At 44.4% G+C, this 16,664-nt stretch overlaps 1 protein-coding gene across 2 annotated transcripts in view; it reads left to right on the top strand.

Moving 5' to 3' along the window:
* The window catches only part of LOC137344490 (C4b-binding protein alpha chain-like), a 60,627-nt gene extending 55,275 nt beyond the window's left edge, over positions 1-5,352 (top strand). For both annotated transcript variants that reach the window (XM_068007514.1, XM_068007513.1), the window contains one exon: positions 3,229-5,352. In XM_068007514.1, coding sequence (XP_067863615.1) covers positions 3,229-3,296 — 68 coding nt within the window. In that variant the 3' untranslated portion in view covers positions 3,297-5,352. The remainder of the gene's footprint in view (positions 1-3,228) is intronic.
* The last annotated feature ends 11,312 nt before the right edge of the window (positions 5,353-16,664 follow it).

Below are 16,664 nucleotides of genomic sequence, written 5' to 3'. Positions count from 1 at the left end.
TATTCTGTTTTATTTTTCCCCATCCTCTCCGCCTGCTGCCAACCAATAATTGAAAGTGTATATGAGCAAAAACATCATCTTTGAAGCCAAAGAAATGTTTCTTTAATCTGCAGCACAGTTTGGATCATAAAATTAATGTAAATTTGGAAGATGCTTTGAACAATTAGTTTTCTTCATGTAGTCCACAAATATAGATTCTTTTATTTAATTTTCAAATGTCGCAATAGCTGTCGGAGAGATGTATGTTTGTGTAGATAAACAGAAATTATGGGGATTAAATTGGATGACCCTAAAAACCAGACGCAGGTAGCGCGATCTGCTATTAACCTGTGCCCGTTGCTTCCTGCGCAGGCAGGACGAGATTTCTGTCAGGCCTGTGGACTTACCGTCAAGCTGCATTGGAAATCAACGTTGACACGAGGATTCAATGCAATTCACACTTTCCACCAGCAGGGGGTGCCCCAATCTCTTAAAGGCAGGCTGGCTCTTAAAATCTCTTAAAGGTAGCCGGTACCTGTTATTTGCTGAAAATAACAATCTGCTGTCTGCACAGAGTCGGAACAGAGATCAGAGTCGCACACATAAAACACAGATGCAAGTCCCGTCCCTATGTTTACAAACTGATGAATTATGTTAAAACATCGAATAAAGGTTGCACACTACTAACTTCCACATCCTCCAAACTGCATGCCAGACCTCACCAATCTGATGATCTGAGTTTGTACCAGGCCTGCGAGAGTGCGTGCACCAAGGATCTCTGCTGATACACTGGAGACCTTGGTGCAAGAGGTGGACAGAAGGAGGGACATCCTATATCCGTTGGAGGGGGATGGGGGGGGGAGGGGGGATGGGGGGCGGGGGGCAAGAGGCCCTCTAGACATATGGCAGTAGGTGGCAGCGGGAGACGAAGTCAATGCCAGGCATGGATGCAGTGCAGGAAGAAGTGCAGTGCAGGAAGAAGTTCAGTGCTTTGACATGAATGGTCAAGGTGAGTGAGGTCAAGTGGTGTCTCCTACCAACTGCACCACTAACCGTATGCACTACTTCACGCACAACACCCCAAATCACACAAATACCAACAAACTCTTTCAATCAGCACTCAACTCTTCCAATCAGATGCTTCCTCTCACCCTTACACATTACCACTGTTGCAAGCTGCACACCCACAACTCACAGGCCACACACACTGACAGCTATTCAACCATGACAGGCACATCACCCAATCACACTTCCCACTTGCTTGCAGGAGAAGGCGACGCATAACAGGAGGCGGCAAGTGGCAGTGGCATTTAGCCCCTCGAGCCTGCTCCACCATTCAATGAGATCATGGACCTGTGACCTAACTCCATAAATCCGCCTTAGCCCCATATCCCTTAATACCCTTGGTTCACAGAAATCTATCAATCTCCGATTTAGAATTCACACTTGAGCTAGCATCAGCTGCCATTTGCAGAGGACCGTTCCACACTTCTACCACCCTTTGCACATAGCAGTGTTTCCTAACTTCACTCCTGCACGTCCTGGCTCTAAATGTTAGGCTATGTCCCCGCGTCCTAGTATTCAAGTATAGGAGACCTCCAAAAACAGTTACAAATGTATCAGCAGCCAGAAGCAATAATCCAGAAACTGACCCGTAAATCCTGCATGGTCCCTTTAAATAGCGCTGGTGGAGGGTCCTCCAGGCACTCTAAGGCATGTTCAGATGGTCGTGGTTAAGACTGTTGAGTTGAGCGTTAAGTTCCAAAATGATGTCTATCACTTTAAATCAGCATTGTACACTGATTGTATCCATTGTCTCCCTACTTTACACACTTCCAACGTTTGGTATTTGTGCATGCGCTAAGACCCATGCCAAGATGGCGCCCGGCGCACATCATGCTGGAAACGTGTGTGCGCAGCCAAGACGCCATCTTTGCACTTCGGGAGGCGCATAGCGCCGAAACAATGGGCGCTAGGCAGCCGAATTTCTAGCCCAAAGTTTGCACACCTATATTTTGATTTATTAATGATGGCAGCCCAGCAGGAGTACCAGTGTTGTACAAGTTTACACATAATGCAGATTTTTAATCCATGTCCTGGAATCTTTATTATAATAAAAGCACTGCAATTACAGTGCTGGATTCCTGTGATTTAAAATCCATAGAACCATAGCAGTTTAGAGTACAGAAGGAGGCCATTCACTTCATCATGCCTGTGTTGGCCTTTTGCTAGAGCAATCCAAACTAATCCCACTGCCCCTTGCTTTCCCCATAGCCTTTCATCTTCCTCTGCTTCAAATATTTATTGCAGTAAAAATGTTAAAACTAGCCTGCCTCTTCCAAAGCCTTCCCAGAACCTCATCTGGTTCCCCTGACTCCTGAACAGGCCCTTATGACAAGTATGTTCAGGTCCTCCTACGCTGCAGCGCTCAACAGTTGTATTAATCAGGAAAATGAGGTGGGACACTTTGAACGTCTCCATCTGCTTCATTACAATGGTATCACTGGGCCTGCGCTTACTAGAGGCCCACATGTCTCCAGGGAGGAAAACCCCAGGGAATCCCAAGGAAGCATGCGATGGGAGAAGAGACCTGATGTATTGGGTCTCTTCTCTTTTTTCCTCTGAACTGCCCCTGGTGAAGGCCAATTTCCCAGGCACACAACAAAGGAAACTCTATCCTTATTACCATTATGTGGCCGTTTAATTTATAACTCTTTCTCATCCCTGGATTTTCACTGTTAAAATCCTCAATACATCATCAGTGTGAATAATTTTCCTGGATCAAATTTGTCAATCCATGTCAAAATTTTGAGATAATGTCTTTTGTCTGGGCTGTTGCTTTCATCAATTTTAACACTATCTGATCTGTTTTGTTTGGAATTGCTGGCGTTGTATTAAAAAAAAATTGAGCAATATCTTTGCCAACCAGAATGCAGTTCTTGATTGCTAATGTTACCTTCCTACTGTCTGTCTAATAGGTTAACCACAATTTGTAACATTTTCATTAAGTTTTTGGAGTGAATTTACCTCAGTGTGCACAAAAATGAAATGAAAATTCCCAGGGTTATTGGTGGTTTTGGCATTTTTAACAATCAATCATAACAGTTAAATATTGATCACTCAACAACAAAAAGTGGCCATTATGTTTTGGGCCTTTTCCAATCACTCCAATACTAGTGCAGCTGTTGTTGTCTTACCTTTGTATCATATGTATGAATCTAATTTAACCTTTTTCTAATTTCCTCACAGGTCAACAATCTGAATTGCTGCTCATCCTAGGTGTGACTGTATTTCTAGTGATGTCCTGTTTTGATTAATCCTGCCTGCAGAGCAACTGAACTGAAGTGCTTTCTTTCTCCGTTCACTGCAAAGCAAATTTTTATATATTGACTTGGTCTGATCAGTCTTAGTATTGATATTTCAATGAAAAAATCTTTGTTGATTTGGTTTTGTATTTGGAAACCACTGAAGTAGATGCAACTCTGCAATAATGTCCACTGGAGGGATGTGAGTTTTGTATATTTGAGCACTTGGTTAATGTTTTTTAAAAGGAAAAATCATTGTGAACCGGCTGCAAAGTTTATTTAAATGATATAATACTGCTAAGTTTATTTAATTAAAAAGTATTGGGGGAAAAATTGGTTAAGGGTCCGTTCTGGGCGATGTTAGCACGATGCGCTAACACCCCGCGCCCGATGGACCCTGGGCAGGCAGCACGCAAGTTTGGTCCCAAGGGAGCACTTACCTGCAATCGGCATTCCTTTCCAGGCCTTGCACATGGAATCAAAGCAACTTGCACTTTCCACCACCAGAGGGAGCTCCATCTCTTAAAGGGAAGATGTTTCTGAGCAATCTCTAAAAGGTAGCTTGTACTTGTTATTTGCTGAAAATAACAGTCTACTGACTGCATGGAGTCTAAATAGAGATCAGACATTGCACACACAAAACACAGATGCAGATCCCATCCCTACATTTACACACTGATGAGTTATGTTAAAACATTGAATAAAGGTTGCGCATTACTAAATCCCACATCCTCCAATCTGAACACCAGACCTCACCAATCTGCCGATCTGAGTTGGTACCAGGCCGGCGAGAGTGCATGTACCAAGGTTCTCTGCTGATGCACTAGAGACCTTGGGTGCAAGAGGTGGACAGAAGGAGGGACATCCTATATCCACAGTGGTGGGGGGGGGGGGAAACGGCAAGAGGCCCTCCAGACATATACTTAAAAGAGAGCGGGAGGCAGCGGGGGAAGAAGTAAATGTCAGGCGCACAGCATCATGAACATGGATGCACTGCAGGAAGAAGTTCAATGCTTTGACATGAGTGATCAAGGTGAGTGAGGCCAACTGTCAAGTGGCATCTCCTACCAACTGCACCATGCACTACACCCCCCATCACCCACATACCAATAAACTCTTTCCATCAGTACTCAACTCTTCCCATCAGATGCTTCCTCCCGCCCTTACACATTACCACTGTTTCATGCCGCCCACCCACAGCTAACAGGCCACACACACTGGCAGCTATTCAACCATGACAGGCACATCACCCAGGCATATGCCTCGCTTTCTTGCAGGAGAAGGTGGCGCATATCAAGAGGCAGCAAGTGGTAGTGGCATTTAGCCCCTCGAGCCTGTTCCACCATTCAGTGAGATCATGGTGGACCTATGACCTAACTCCATATACCCGCCTTAGCTCCATATGCCTTTGGAAATAGAATATTTATGTTGGATTCAGTTTTTGCACTTATATTCATCAGATCTGGTACATCAGTCTTTTTTGTGTGCAATCCTGAACCAATTACAAAATACAATAGGATTGTTGGATTCTGTACAAAACATGATGGTGTCACTCATTAATATTTACAGTTTGGATACTTTTTATCTTCAATATATCCAGTATTAAAGTTAATAAACCTGGATAATTGTGAAACCAGCAAAAGTCAACTGAACTTTTAAAAAATGTATATACTGTATGTACTCATATAGAACAGTAAGATTGCAACATTTTTAACCAGGTTTATTATCTTTCAATTGGAAAAGCTACATATAGTCGCTCTCAACTTTTTTTTTATGACCAGCTTAACTGCTGTTTTGTACAAGGGCTGGAGCTCGATTTGACAGTGGATGGCAACAGGATCAGCTGTTTTGAGTGTTGCACTAATTTATTTTTTAAGAGATTCTATATAAAAATGTACACAAAGACCTAAGTTATTTAATGTGCTTAATATAAATGCTTCAAAAGCCAAGTGGCAAAGCAACCAGAAAATATTCTGTGCTTAAAGGATCTCTTTGCTGTGTATGCTTTGTCTGATTTGGACTTGAACAGTTTCTGTCCCTAAGGAATAAAGATGATAAATTTGGAAAATGTTGACATGTCTCTATTAATTAGCATTTTCTTTCCCACGTCACCTTGATTAGCTGAAACTTGCAGTACCGTAGTTGAATTTTTTTCGTGTGTGTGTACGTTAAGCACAACCATCTAGATTTTTTGATGGGGCCCAATCCTACCAGAATTGTAGTGGGGCCAGATTGCAGATTCTGATACTGAGGTATTGCTACAGGAAGTTAAACTGAGGAGCAAGGCACTCTTTGGAACAGACAGACATAGGATCCCAAAGAGAGCTCCTTAAGGCCAATGGAAGGTGATGTCCAGGACATTGAGTGATAATTCAACCAGTCTGCACACAGTCATTAGATAATGGAATGACTGTTTTAACCACCTTTTGTACACAGCTCATATTCGGTCATATGTGGCAGTTGGGACTGTCATCAGGATCCACCTCATTGCAGGTGCTGTGAGAAATAACCCAGGTTGAAATATTATGTATTTGTATTGAGCATGATTTATGCAAGTATGGACTTCTTTCAATAATACTGTGGGCAATTTGTGAATGGATTAACACAGTAGTGAAGAAACTGATGAATATTTTTCCAAAGGTAATTGGTGTACAGGTGGTGAGCCAAAGGTTCCAGTGACTTGTATTTCACCTTCACCCATCCTACAAAGGGAATCTCCTGGAACTCAACTGCTGAGTTTGAATTTCTAACCCTCCCTATAAATTGACTACTTAATATAACTTAATGGAATGTATTCGAGACAATTTCCTAGAACAATACATCGTGGAACCAAACAGGGAACTGGCTATTTTAGATCTTGTAATGAGGCAGGGTTAATTAGTAATCTCATAGTAAAGGATCCTCTGGGGAAGAGTGATCATAATATGATAGAATTTCACATTGCGCTTAAGTTCGAAACAAGAGTCTTAAACTTAAAACCAATTACCATAGGTATGAAGGGCGAGTTGACTAAGGTAGATTGGGAAATTAGATTAAAAGGTATGATGATAGAAAGGCAGTGGCAAACATTTAAAGAAATATTTCAAAATTCCCAACGAATATACATTCCATTGAGAAATAAAAACTCCACGGGGAAAGTGAGCAATCTGTGGCTAACTAGAGAAGTTAAGGATAGTATTAGATTAAAAGAAAAGGCTTATAATGTTGCCGAGAAGAGTAGTAAGTCTGACGATTGGGAGAGTTTTAGAAACCAGCAAAGGATGACCAAAAAATTGATTAAAAGGGAGAAAATAGAATGAGAGTAAACTAGCAAGAAATATAAAAACAGATTGTAAGAGCTTCTACAAGTATGTAAAAAGGAAGAGAGTTGCAAAAGTAAAAGTTTGTCCTTAAGAGGCTTAGACAGGAGAAATTATAATGGGGAATAAGGAAATGGCAGAGATGTTAAATATTTTGTATCTATCTTCATATTAGAAAACACAAAAAGCATACCAAAAATAGTGGGGAACCAAGGGGCTAATGAGAGTGAGGAACTTAAAGTAATTAATATCAGTAGAGAAAAAGTACTAGAGAAATTAATGGGACTAAAAGCCAACAAATCCCCTGGACCTGATGGCCTACATCCTAGGGTTCTAAAAGAGGTGGCTGTAGAGATAGTGGATGCCTTGGTTATGATCTTCCAAAATTCCCAAGTTTCTAGAATGGTCCCAGTGTATTGAAAGGTAGCAAATGTAACACTGCTATTCAAGAAAGGAGGGAGGGAGAAAACAGGAAACTACAGGCCAGTTAGCCTGACATCAGTCATCGGAAAAATGCTGGAATCCATTATCAAGGAAGTGGTAACAAGGCACATAGAAAACCATAATATGATCAGGCAGAGTCAACATGGTTTTATGAAAGGGAAATAGTGTTTGACAAATCTATTAGAGTTTTTTTGAGGATGTAACTAGAAGGGTAGATAAAAGGGAACTGGTGGATGTAATATATTTTGATTTCCAAAAGGCATTCGATAAAGTGCCACATAAAAGGTTGTTATGCAAGAAAAGGGCTCATGGGATTGGGGGTAATAATATTAGCATGGATTGAGGATTGGTTAACGGACAGAAAACAGAGACTATGGATAAACGGGTCATTTTCAGGTTGGCACGCTGTAACCAGTGGGGTGCTACAAGGATCAGTGCTTGGGCCTCAGCTATTTACAATCTATATTAATGACTTAGATGAAAGGACCAAGTGTAATATATCCAAGTTTGCTGATGATACAAAGCTAGGTGGGAAAGTAAGGTGTGAGGAGGACACCAAGGCCCTGATATTAACGGGAAAGTGGGATGGCAGCGGGGGGGGCAATTGGGCGCGTGGGTAATCCGCCCAGTAAAATCCGTCCGGTCCCCACGCGATCGCGAGTAAATTGGAGGCACTTAACGCGGCTTCCGGGTTTGCCGTCGGAAACCTACGCGGCTGGCAGACTGCGCAGGCTGTCATCTGGAGGAGCTCTATTTAAAGGGGCAGTCCTCCATTGGCTGCTCCTGGAGGAAACACCCAAACAACACAATGGAGCAGCCCTGGGGAAAGGCTGCTCCTAGATTCAGTGATGCCTCTCTCCAGGTACTACTGGATGGGATGAGCCATGGAAATAGTGGATGCATTAGCCATCATCTTCTAAAATTCTATAGAGTATGGAACAGTTCCTGCTGATTGGAGGGTGGCAAATGTAATACCACTATTTAAAAAAGGAGGGAGAGAGAAAATAGGGAGCTACAGACTGATTAGCCTAACATCAGTAGTAGGGAAAATGCTAGAGTCCATTAAAATGGATGTGATAACAGGACACTTAGAAAATATCAATGGGATTAGACAAAGTCAACATCAATTTATGAAAGGGAAATCATGTTTGACAAACCTACTGGAGTTTTTTGAGGATGTAACTGGCAGAATAGATAAGGGAGAATCAGTGGATGTGGTTTATTTGGATTTTCAGAAGGCCTTTGATAAAGTCCCACATAAGAGGTTAGTGTGCAAAATTAAAGCACATGGGATTGGGGGTAATATACTGGCATGGATTGAAAATTGGTTAACAGACAGGAAACAGAGGGTAGGAATAAACGGGTCTTTTTGAGGGTGGCAGGCGGTGACTAGTGGGGTACCACATGGGACCAGTGCTTGGGCCCCAGCTATTCACAATATATATCAATGATTTGGATGAGGGAACCAAATGTAATATTTCCAAGTTTGCTGATAACACAAAACTAGGTGGGAATGTGAGTTGTGAGGAAGATGCAAAGGGGCTTCAAGGCGATTTAGACAAGTTGAGTGAGTGGGTAAATACATGGCAGATGCAGTATAATGTGGATAAATGTGAAGTTAACCACTTCGGAAAGAAAAACAGAAAGGCAGAGTATTATTTAAATGGTGATAGATTGGGAAATGTTGATGTACAAAGGGACCTGGGTATTCTTGTACACCAGTCACTGAAAGCAAACATGCAGGTGCAGCAAACAGTAGGAAGGCAAATGGTATGTTGGCCTTCATTGCAAGAGAATTTGAGTACAGGAGCAAGGATGTCTTACTGCAGTTATACAGGGCCTTGGTGAGACCACACCTGGAGTATTATGTGCAGTTTTGGTCTCCTTACCTAAGAAAGGATATACTTGCCATAGAGGGAATGCAGTGAAGGTTCACCAGACTGATTCCTGGGATGGCAGGACTGTTGTATGAGGAGAGATTGGGTCAACTCGGCCTGTATTCACTAGAGTTTAGAAGAATGAGAGGGGATCTCATTGAAACATATAAAATTCTGACAGGGCTAGACAGACTGGATGCAGGGAGGATGTTTCCCTTGGCTGGGGGGTCCAGAACGAGGGGTCACAGTCTCAGGATATGGGGTAGGACACTTAGGACTGAGATGAGGAGAAATTTCTTCAGTCAGAGGGAGGTGAACCTGTGGAATTCTCTACCACAGAAGGCTGTGGAGGCCATGTTACTGAATATATTTAAGAAGGAGCTAGATAGATTTCTAGACACAAAAGGGGTATGGGGAGAGAGCAGGTCTCTGGTATTGAGATAAGGATCAGCCATGATCATATTGAATGGTGGAGCAAGCTCAAAGGGCCGAATGGCCCACTCCTGCTCCTATTTTCTATGTTTCTATGTGAGGAGGAGGGATGTCTTTTACCCGGTGGACGGGAGGAAGTGGTCTGCCTTTGCCACCAAGAAGGCCTGGCTCGAGGTGGAGAGGAGGTCACCAGCAGCAGTAACATCTCCCGCACCTGGATCCAGTGCAGGAAGCGCTTCAGTGACATAACTAGGTCAGTCAAAGTGAGTACACTTACTCATTCTCCTACATTCCATCTTCCACGTAACTGCCCCCACCCCCAACTCATTCTGCACTGCCAACACTACTTTATCACATCACTCCTTACACCCACTCAAAGTTCATCCTCAACTTACCTGCACTTCCTCACCTCCCCAGTACTCACCCCACCACTACCACTCAACCCAATCCTCATACAATGTCATGGCTCTGTCTCATACTTGCCCTCTGATGCATCTCTTTCAAGGTCAGCTCACCTGAACCAATGAATTCAGTGGTTGGCCACATCACCATCACTCACTCATGCGTCTCTACTTTCTCCCCTTATAGGAGAAGAGAGCCCAGAATGCACGGGAGAGAGCGAAGACCGGAGGGGGGCCGCAACAGGGTAGTCGTGCTCATAGACGCGGAGCAGGAGGCGCTGGAGTTGAGCCGAACCCTCGAGTGCCTGTCCGTCGGGGACGCTGAGACTGGCAGCCGACAAACGTCTCGTGACAGAACTTTAACATTCAGCACACACTATCAATTGATGTTAACATGCCTTGCCATCTTCAGCACCTCAACATCTGTCATCATGCTTAATAATGCTTTCTGTTTTCTTACAGACCATTCAGCGACTGCTGTGACAGCGGAGGGTGATTCCTCAGAGGACCTGCCAGCCTCTGCACCGTCACATCTGAGCGAGCCATCCATCAGCGCAGATACACACGCAACTCGGTGGGTCCCCGTCCTCAGTTAGTTGGGGTCACACATGGTGAGTTACCACACACATGCGAGAACGAGCAGACACTGGTGGCAGGGGCAGCTGCGGAGAGTCCGCGTCAGTGGGAGCACTCTTCTCCAGGCTCTACTCAGCTAGACACAGATGCTGAACCCTGGGGGCCATCCAGTATAAGGAGAATGATCGAGGGGCAGCAGCACATTTGCGAGGTGCTGGAACAGGTGCCACGTGCACTCTCCACAATCACGCAGAGGATGGAGGAGTCCAACTCCTGCATGAGTGGAATGGTGGCTAAGGTAAGGGAAGGCATCTCTGAGATAGTGCCGCGGGAATGTCAGCGATGGAGGAAAGGATGGCCTCCATGGAGCTTCAAGCGCAGCTCACAAATAAGTCCATTCAGGCCCTTCAAACTCAGGGTGAACAATATTCTGCCGCCTTAAACTGGCAAGCAGATACTCTAGCACTGGCCTTATAAGGCTTCACACTTGTCCTCCAAAATATCATCCAGCAGAGTGGTAGGAGTGGTGTGGGCCTCGCTGGGGGAGGGATGATGGCGAAAGGGGATATTGAAGTGGCGACGCCACTCAAAGCACCCCCACGTCTCACCCGTTGCCCCCCTCTCAACCAGTACCCACAGTGCTGCTTCATCTCCAGATGGCAGAGTCTACCCCTGCACAGGTGCAGGTGGAGCAGTCTTTGGAGGGGCCCTCACGGGCACCGAAACCCAAAGGGCATAGGCCCAAAGAATCGAATCGGTCAGGGCATGAACAAGAGCAACCTGCCACTACCTCTGCTGCAGCCACAGGGGATGCACCACGTAGAAGTAGTCGGAAGCGAAAGGCGAAGGTTTTGTAAGCGCAAAGGGAATGCACAAGGGTGTTTGATGGTTGGGTCATGTTTTTTAATTATATTTGCTTTTTCTTAAATGCACATTAAATATTATTATTGTCGCCACTACTGCCACGTCTTGGCCATTCTTGACTGGCTTCTGTAATAAGGACCTTTCATGAGGTTCACCATGAACGCCTACACTTGATGCCTTCTATTGGGTCACTCTACAGTGGGTGTATGTGTTGTTGCAGGACTGTTATGTGCAGGGAGGGGTGTGGGGGGCTGCTGGTGTGGCCACTGCCCTGTCCAAGTGGTGAGGACTGGACTCTTCACACTGTTTGATGTTAGGAGAACCGTTCACATATCAGTGACTCCCTGGCCTGACAAGCAGCCAGATGAGCCGCTGTTCTGCTCATGGGTTGCTCCTCCTCCTCCTTCTCAATGCGGGTGGCAGTTGTGGATGGGGCACCTTCAAGCGGCACCCGTCTCTGTTGTGCCATATTGTGCAGGGCACAACACACGACTATAATGCGTCCCACTCTTTCTGGTGCGTATTGAAGTGCTCCCCCAGAATGATCAAGACACCTGAAGCGTATCTTGAGCATCCCTATAGCATGCTCAATTGTAGACCTAGTAGCGACATGACTGTCATTATATCAACGCTGTTGCTCGGTGGTGGGGTTCCTCAGACGTGTCATGAGCCATGTGTGCAGGGGGTATCCCTCGTCCCCGAGGTACCAGCCCTTGCGGATGTTTGGTGCGTGGAAGAGGGGCAGGATGTTGGACTCCTGGAGGATGAAGGAATCATGGCAGCTGCCAGGGTATCTGGTGCACACGTGAAGCAATCTCTTGCGGTGGTCACAAATGAACTGAGTGTTGATGGAGTAATAGCCCTTCCTGTTGATGAACAATCCTGCCTCGTGTGGAGGTGCTCGTATTGCTATATGGGTGCAATCGATTACACCTGCACCCGTGGGAAGCCTGCCATAGCGTGGAATCCCACTGCCCTCTCCATCTGGCTGAGGTCGTCCATGGGGAAATTGACGTAGTGTGAAGCCCTGCGAAACAAGTCACCGGTGACCTGCCTTATGCACTTGTGTGCAGACGACTGAGAGACCCCGCGATGTCCCCAGTGGCACCCTGGAATGATCCAGAGGCGAAGAAGTTGAGGGCAGTGGTGACTTTGACAGCGACGGGTAAGGAAATGCTGCTCGGCCCAGCCAGAAGCAGATCGGCATGAAGGAGGCTGCAGATGTCTGCGACTACCTGGCGACTGACTCTGAGCCTCCGAATGCACTGCTCCTCAGAGAGGTACAGGAAGCTGAGCCTCGATCTGTAGACCCTGTGGCGAGGGTAGTGCCTCCTGCGATGTCGCTGTCTGCTGTTGCCCTCCGTGCTCTTGTGCAGGTGCCTGTGGCGCAGCACTGTGTTGTGGAGCTTCACGTGGCAGAGGTGGACGCTGTGCCTGGCGAGGCTGGTGATGTTACTCGTCCTCAGATGAAGTGATGAATGCAACCATGCACCCCCCACCCCCCCATCCTGACAGTGTGACTTTCAGGGGGTCCGCAAAGCAGGTAAATGTGTTTGCACAGCAGAGTTTTGGGTGGAAAGTAAGAATTTTGAGTGAAAACACAAAGGTCTTGCAGCCAAAACTTTGTCTGAAGTGACAGAGTGCCCTGCTGCAATAAATGAGGTTTCCCCCCATCTGTCAAATGATCCTTTGCATCTCCCACTGGCTGCTGGCTGAAACACGTTTGCTAGAACAGGGAGTGTTTCCCACAGCATGGGAAACACGCTGTGGATCCTTCAAAATTGCACGCCTGCCAAAATGTCTACTCAATGAGGTCCCTCAAGTACCTTAACTATCTGTCAAGGTATGTAAATCATCATCCCGCCGGCTTTAATTGCCGGTGGGAGTCCCACATTCGGGAGGTGCGCGTGCACCCAAACTCATCACTGGGGAACCCAGAAGTCAGCGCGTTCGAGCCAGGCTCCGAACCCGCTCCTGATTTCTACAGTTTTAGGAGCCCCCCCGCCCCCATAGCACCAGCTCCGCCATCCAAAAATCGGCCCCAAAGAGTTTGCAAAGGGATATAGATAGGCTAAGTGAGTGAGCAAGAAGGTGGCAGATGGAATATAATGTGGGGAAATGTGAGGTGATTCAGTTTGATAGGAAGAATAGAAAAACAGGATATTTTTTAAATGGTGAGAAACTATTAAACGTTGGTGTCCAGAGAGACTTTGGTGTCCTGGTACAAGAAACACAAAAAGTTAACACGCAGGCACAGCAAGCAATTAGGAAGGCAAATGGCATGTTGGTCTTTATTGCAAGGGGGCTGGAGTACAAGAGTAAGGAAGGCTGACTACAATTATACAGGGCTTTGGTGAGACCTCAACTGGAATACTGCGTACAGTTTCAGTCTCCTTATCTAAGGAAGAATATACTTGCCTTAGAGGCGGTCCAACAAAGGTTCACTAGATTAATTCCTGGGATGAGAGGGTTATCCTATGAGGAAAGATTGAGTAGAATGTGCCTATACTTTCTGGAGTTTAGAAGAATGAGAGGTGATCTAATTGAAACATACAAGATTCTGAGGGAGCTTGACAGGGTAGATGCTGAGAGATTGTTTCCCCTGGCTGGAGGGTCTAAAACTAGGGGGCATAGTCTCAGGATAAGGCGTCGGCCATTTAAGAGGAATTTCTTCACTCAGGGTTGAGAATCTTTGGAATTCTCTACCCCAAAGGGCTGTGGATGCTGAGTCGTTGAGTATATTCAAGGCTGAGATAGATAGATTTTTGGACTCCAGGGGAATCAAGGGATATGGGGATCAGGCGAGCGGGAGAGTGGAGTTGAGGTTGAAGATCAGCCATGATCTTATTGAATGACGGAGCAGGTTTGAGGGGCCATATGGCCTACTCCTGCTCCTAATTCTTATGTTCTTATTAACTGTGGTTCTTTTATATTTTTCTTTTCCCTTTATCTCTCCCTAGTTGGTCTTCTGGAATGGAACTAATTTAATGACCAGTTGTCCCTGTGATAAAAATGAAGCATTTCTGACTAAGACTCAGTGTGGTATTGGTGCCTTTAATTCTGTCATGGTACAAAAGGGATTAAAAAAACAGCTTCACTCATGGAAATCATGTCTTAACTTGGTACAACCCTTATGGTATTAGTCAAATTATCTGAAACTGGCATCTCAAGTGGCAAAGCCGTTTAATTCAAAAAGAAACATCTTGTGGTATTTGTTGAAATATGCCTTTAATTAGCAGCTTTTTAAAAATTTACAGAGTTATTTAAATCTGCTTGGTCCCAGACATTTTTTTGAAATTATTTATGAACCTGTTTTGTTCAAATCGGGGAGTCTGTCTGAAGCCTTCAAAGACCGATAGTCAGGCCAGATAGCTTTTGTAGAATGTTACGTATATCGCAGTTCAGCACAGCAGTCACTAACTAGTTACTATCTTCCAACACTCGAGGAGCTAGCTATGCTTAATAACTACAGTAAAATATATGTTGTGTTACTCCGACTATTCACTAGTTCTTTTACTGTTTAATAAGTTTATACGGTAGTTAAAGCCTAAATCAAAGTCTAATGTAGCATTTTGTGCCACCGTCTGAAAACAAGGCAGGCCACGCGATCCCAGGATAAAATCAATAACTGAAGTAACCAGAAGAGGATTCTCTGTTCATTCCCTGGGCATGCTACGATGGATATCAAGGCATGGCATTTTTTTTTATTCATGACATATCAAGGCAATGAATGTCTTGAACCATAACCGTGTTAAAGGAAAAGCTCACTAATCTTCTACTGTTCTTCTGCAAATACGTGTTGCAAACTTCAATGGTTCTACTATGGAGCCTCTGTGGATTGTTTTGGTTCCGTTGCAACATGTTGTTTTGTGTGTTCCTGGTCTTCCGATGATTTGGGTTCATATATAACATATAACTTTGTGAGGAACCTTCTCTGTATTTGTAATATGTTTGGGAAATTTCTACTCACTAATTCAGTAACAATTTAATTATAAGGAGACACCAGAGAAACTAAGGCTCTTTTCATTAGAACAGTGAAGGGCAAGAGGAGATGTGAAAGAACAGTCAAGGACATTCAGCCACCAATCTTCGGGTAAGCGTTCTCCAACGCGGCCTTCGAGACACAAGACAACGCAAAATCGTCGAGCAGAAATTGATAGCCAAGTTCCGCAACCATGAGGACGGCCTCAACCAGGATCTTGGGTTCATGTCGCGCTACACGTAACCCCACCAGCGAAAAAAAGTTATCTGTTTTTAATACAACTGGTCATTCTCTCTCTTTCTCTTCCTTTTGGATGTTTCTCTCTCTCTCTCCCTCCCTGTCTTTGGTTCTGGCCGTTTGTATATTCAGTAGTCTGGTATCTAATGTTTCTCTGTCTGAACACTTTTCAATTCCTTTGATTGCCTTGATAACGGGCAGTTGGAAAGATTATATGTAATCACCAGGCATTGTCCTGTGACTATATATGCGGTAATTATCAAGGAATCCGACACTCATCTGACGAAGGAGAAAGCCTGATTTTCAAATAAAACTGTTGGACTATAACCCGGTGTTGTAAGATTCCTTACATTTGTACACCCAAGTCCATCACCGGCATCTCCACATCATGTTCAAAATTATGAAGAGGTTTGATCAGATAAATAGGGTAAAACTATTTCCACTGGTGACTGAATCAGTAACTAGAGGGCATAAATTCAATATCACCAAAAGAACAAAAGGAGAGTTTAGGAGATTTTTTTTTATTATTACTGCAGAATTGGAATGCCCCACCAGAAACAGAGATGAAAGAAGAATCTATAATAGTGGATAAATATTTTGGGGAAAAAAAGATAAAGTATGGAGAAAGGGTAGGTTAAACAGCCAAAGTAATTAGCTTTTCCAATGAGCTGACACTGGCGCAAGGGCCTCAATAGACTCCTTCCATGTTGTAAAATTCTATGATTCCATCAGTTCCTCAATGAAATAAATATACACGCATGCGTTTGTGACTATAAAACCTTGTATTTTAAAAGGGATCTGTGTCGGCATTCAACCATTAAGTTTCCTTTGCTGATTAGGCCATTCGAAAATATTCAATTTTCATTCTATAAAAACTCATTGTAGGAGTGAGAAGGAAGAAATAGGTCGATGTGCCAATGTCAATTGGGGAAAAAAATCCACATGACATTGAAACATTTATAGTTTTAACAGACTTGAATAAAGTTCCACCCACATCGTTTGGTTTGATCCTCAAGCTCAAGAAACGGTGAACAGTGGTTCACAGTTCATGGCACAAATGTGCTATTTTCACTACATATAATGGCACTCTCTCCAACAATTTCAAAACCTTCAGTACAGCGGTAGGTGATTGTCTCCCGATATTTGTATGTAGGTCCAAAGCCTGCCATTATTTGTCCATTTTCAGGCACTTCAGCACGATGACATTTAACAACTACCAAAAGAGCAATGCATTAGTTTCCACTAAGTAATATGCTGACTTGCTGAGC

Source organism: Heptranchias perlo, chromosome 27, assembly GCF_035084215.1.
Source record: "Heptranchias perlo isolate sHepPer1 chromosome 27, sHepPer1.hap1, whole genome shotgun sequence".
NCBI classification, from domain to species: Eukaryota; Metazoa; Chordata; class Chondrichthyes; order Hexanchiformes; family Hexanchidae; genus Heptranchias; species Heptranchias perlo.
The sequence above is the reverse complement of the archived record's forward strand: the minus strand, read 5'-3'. Positions and strand labels throughout refer to the sequence as shown.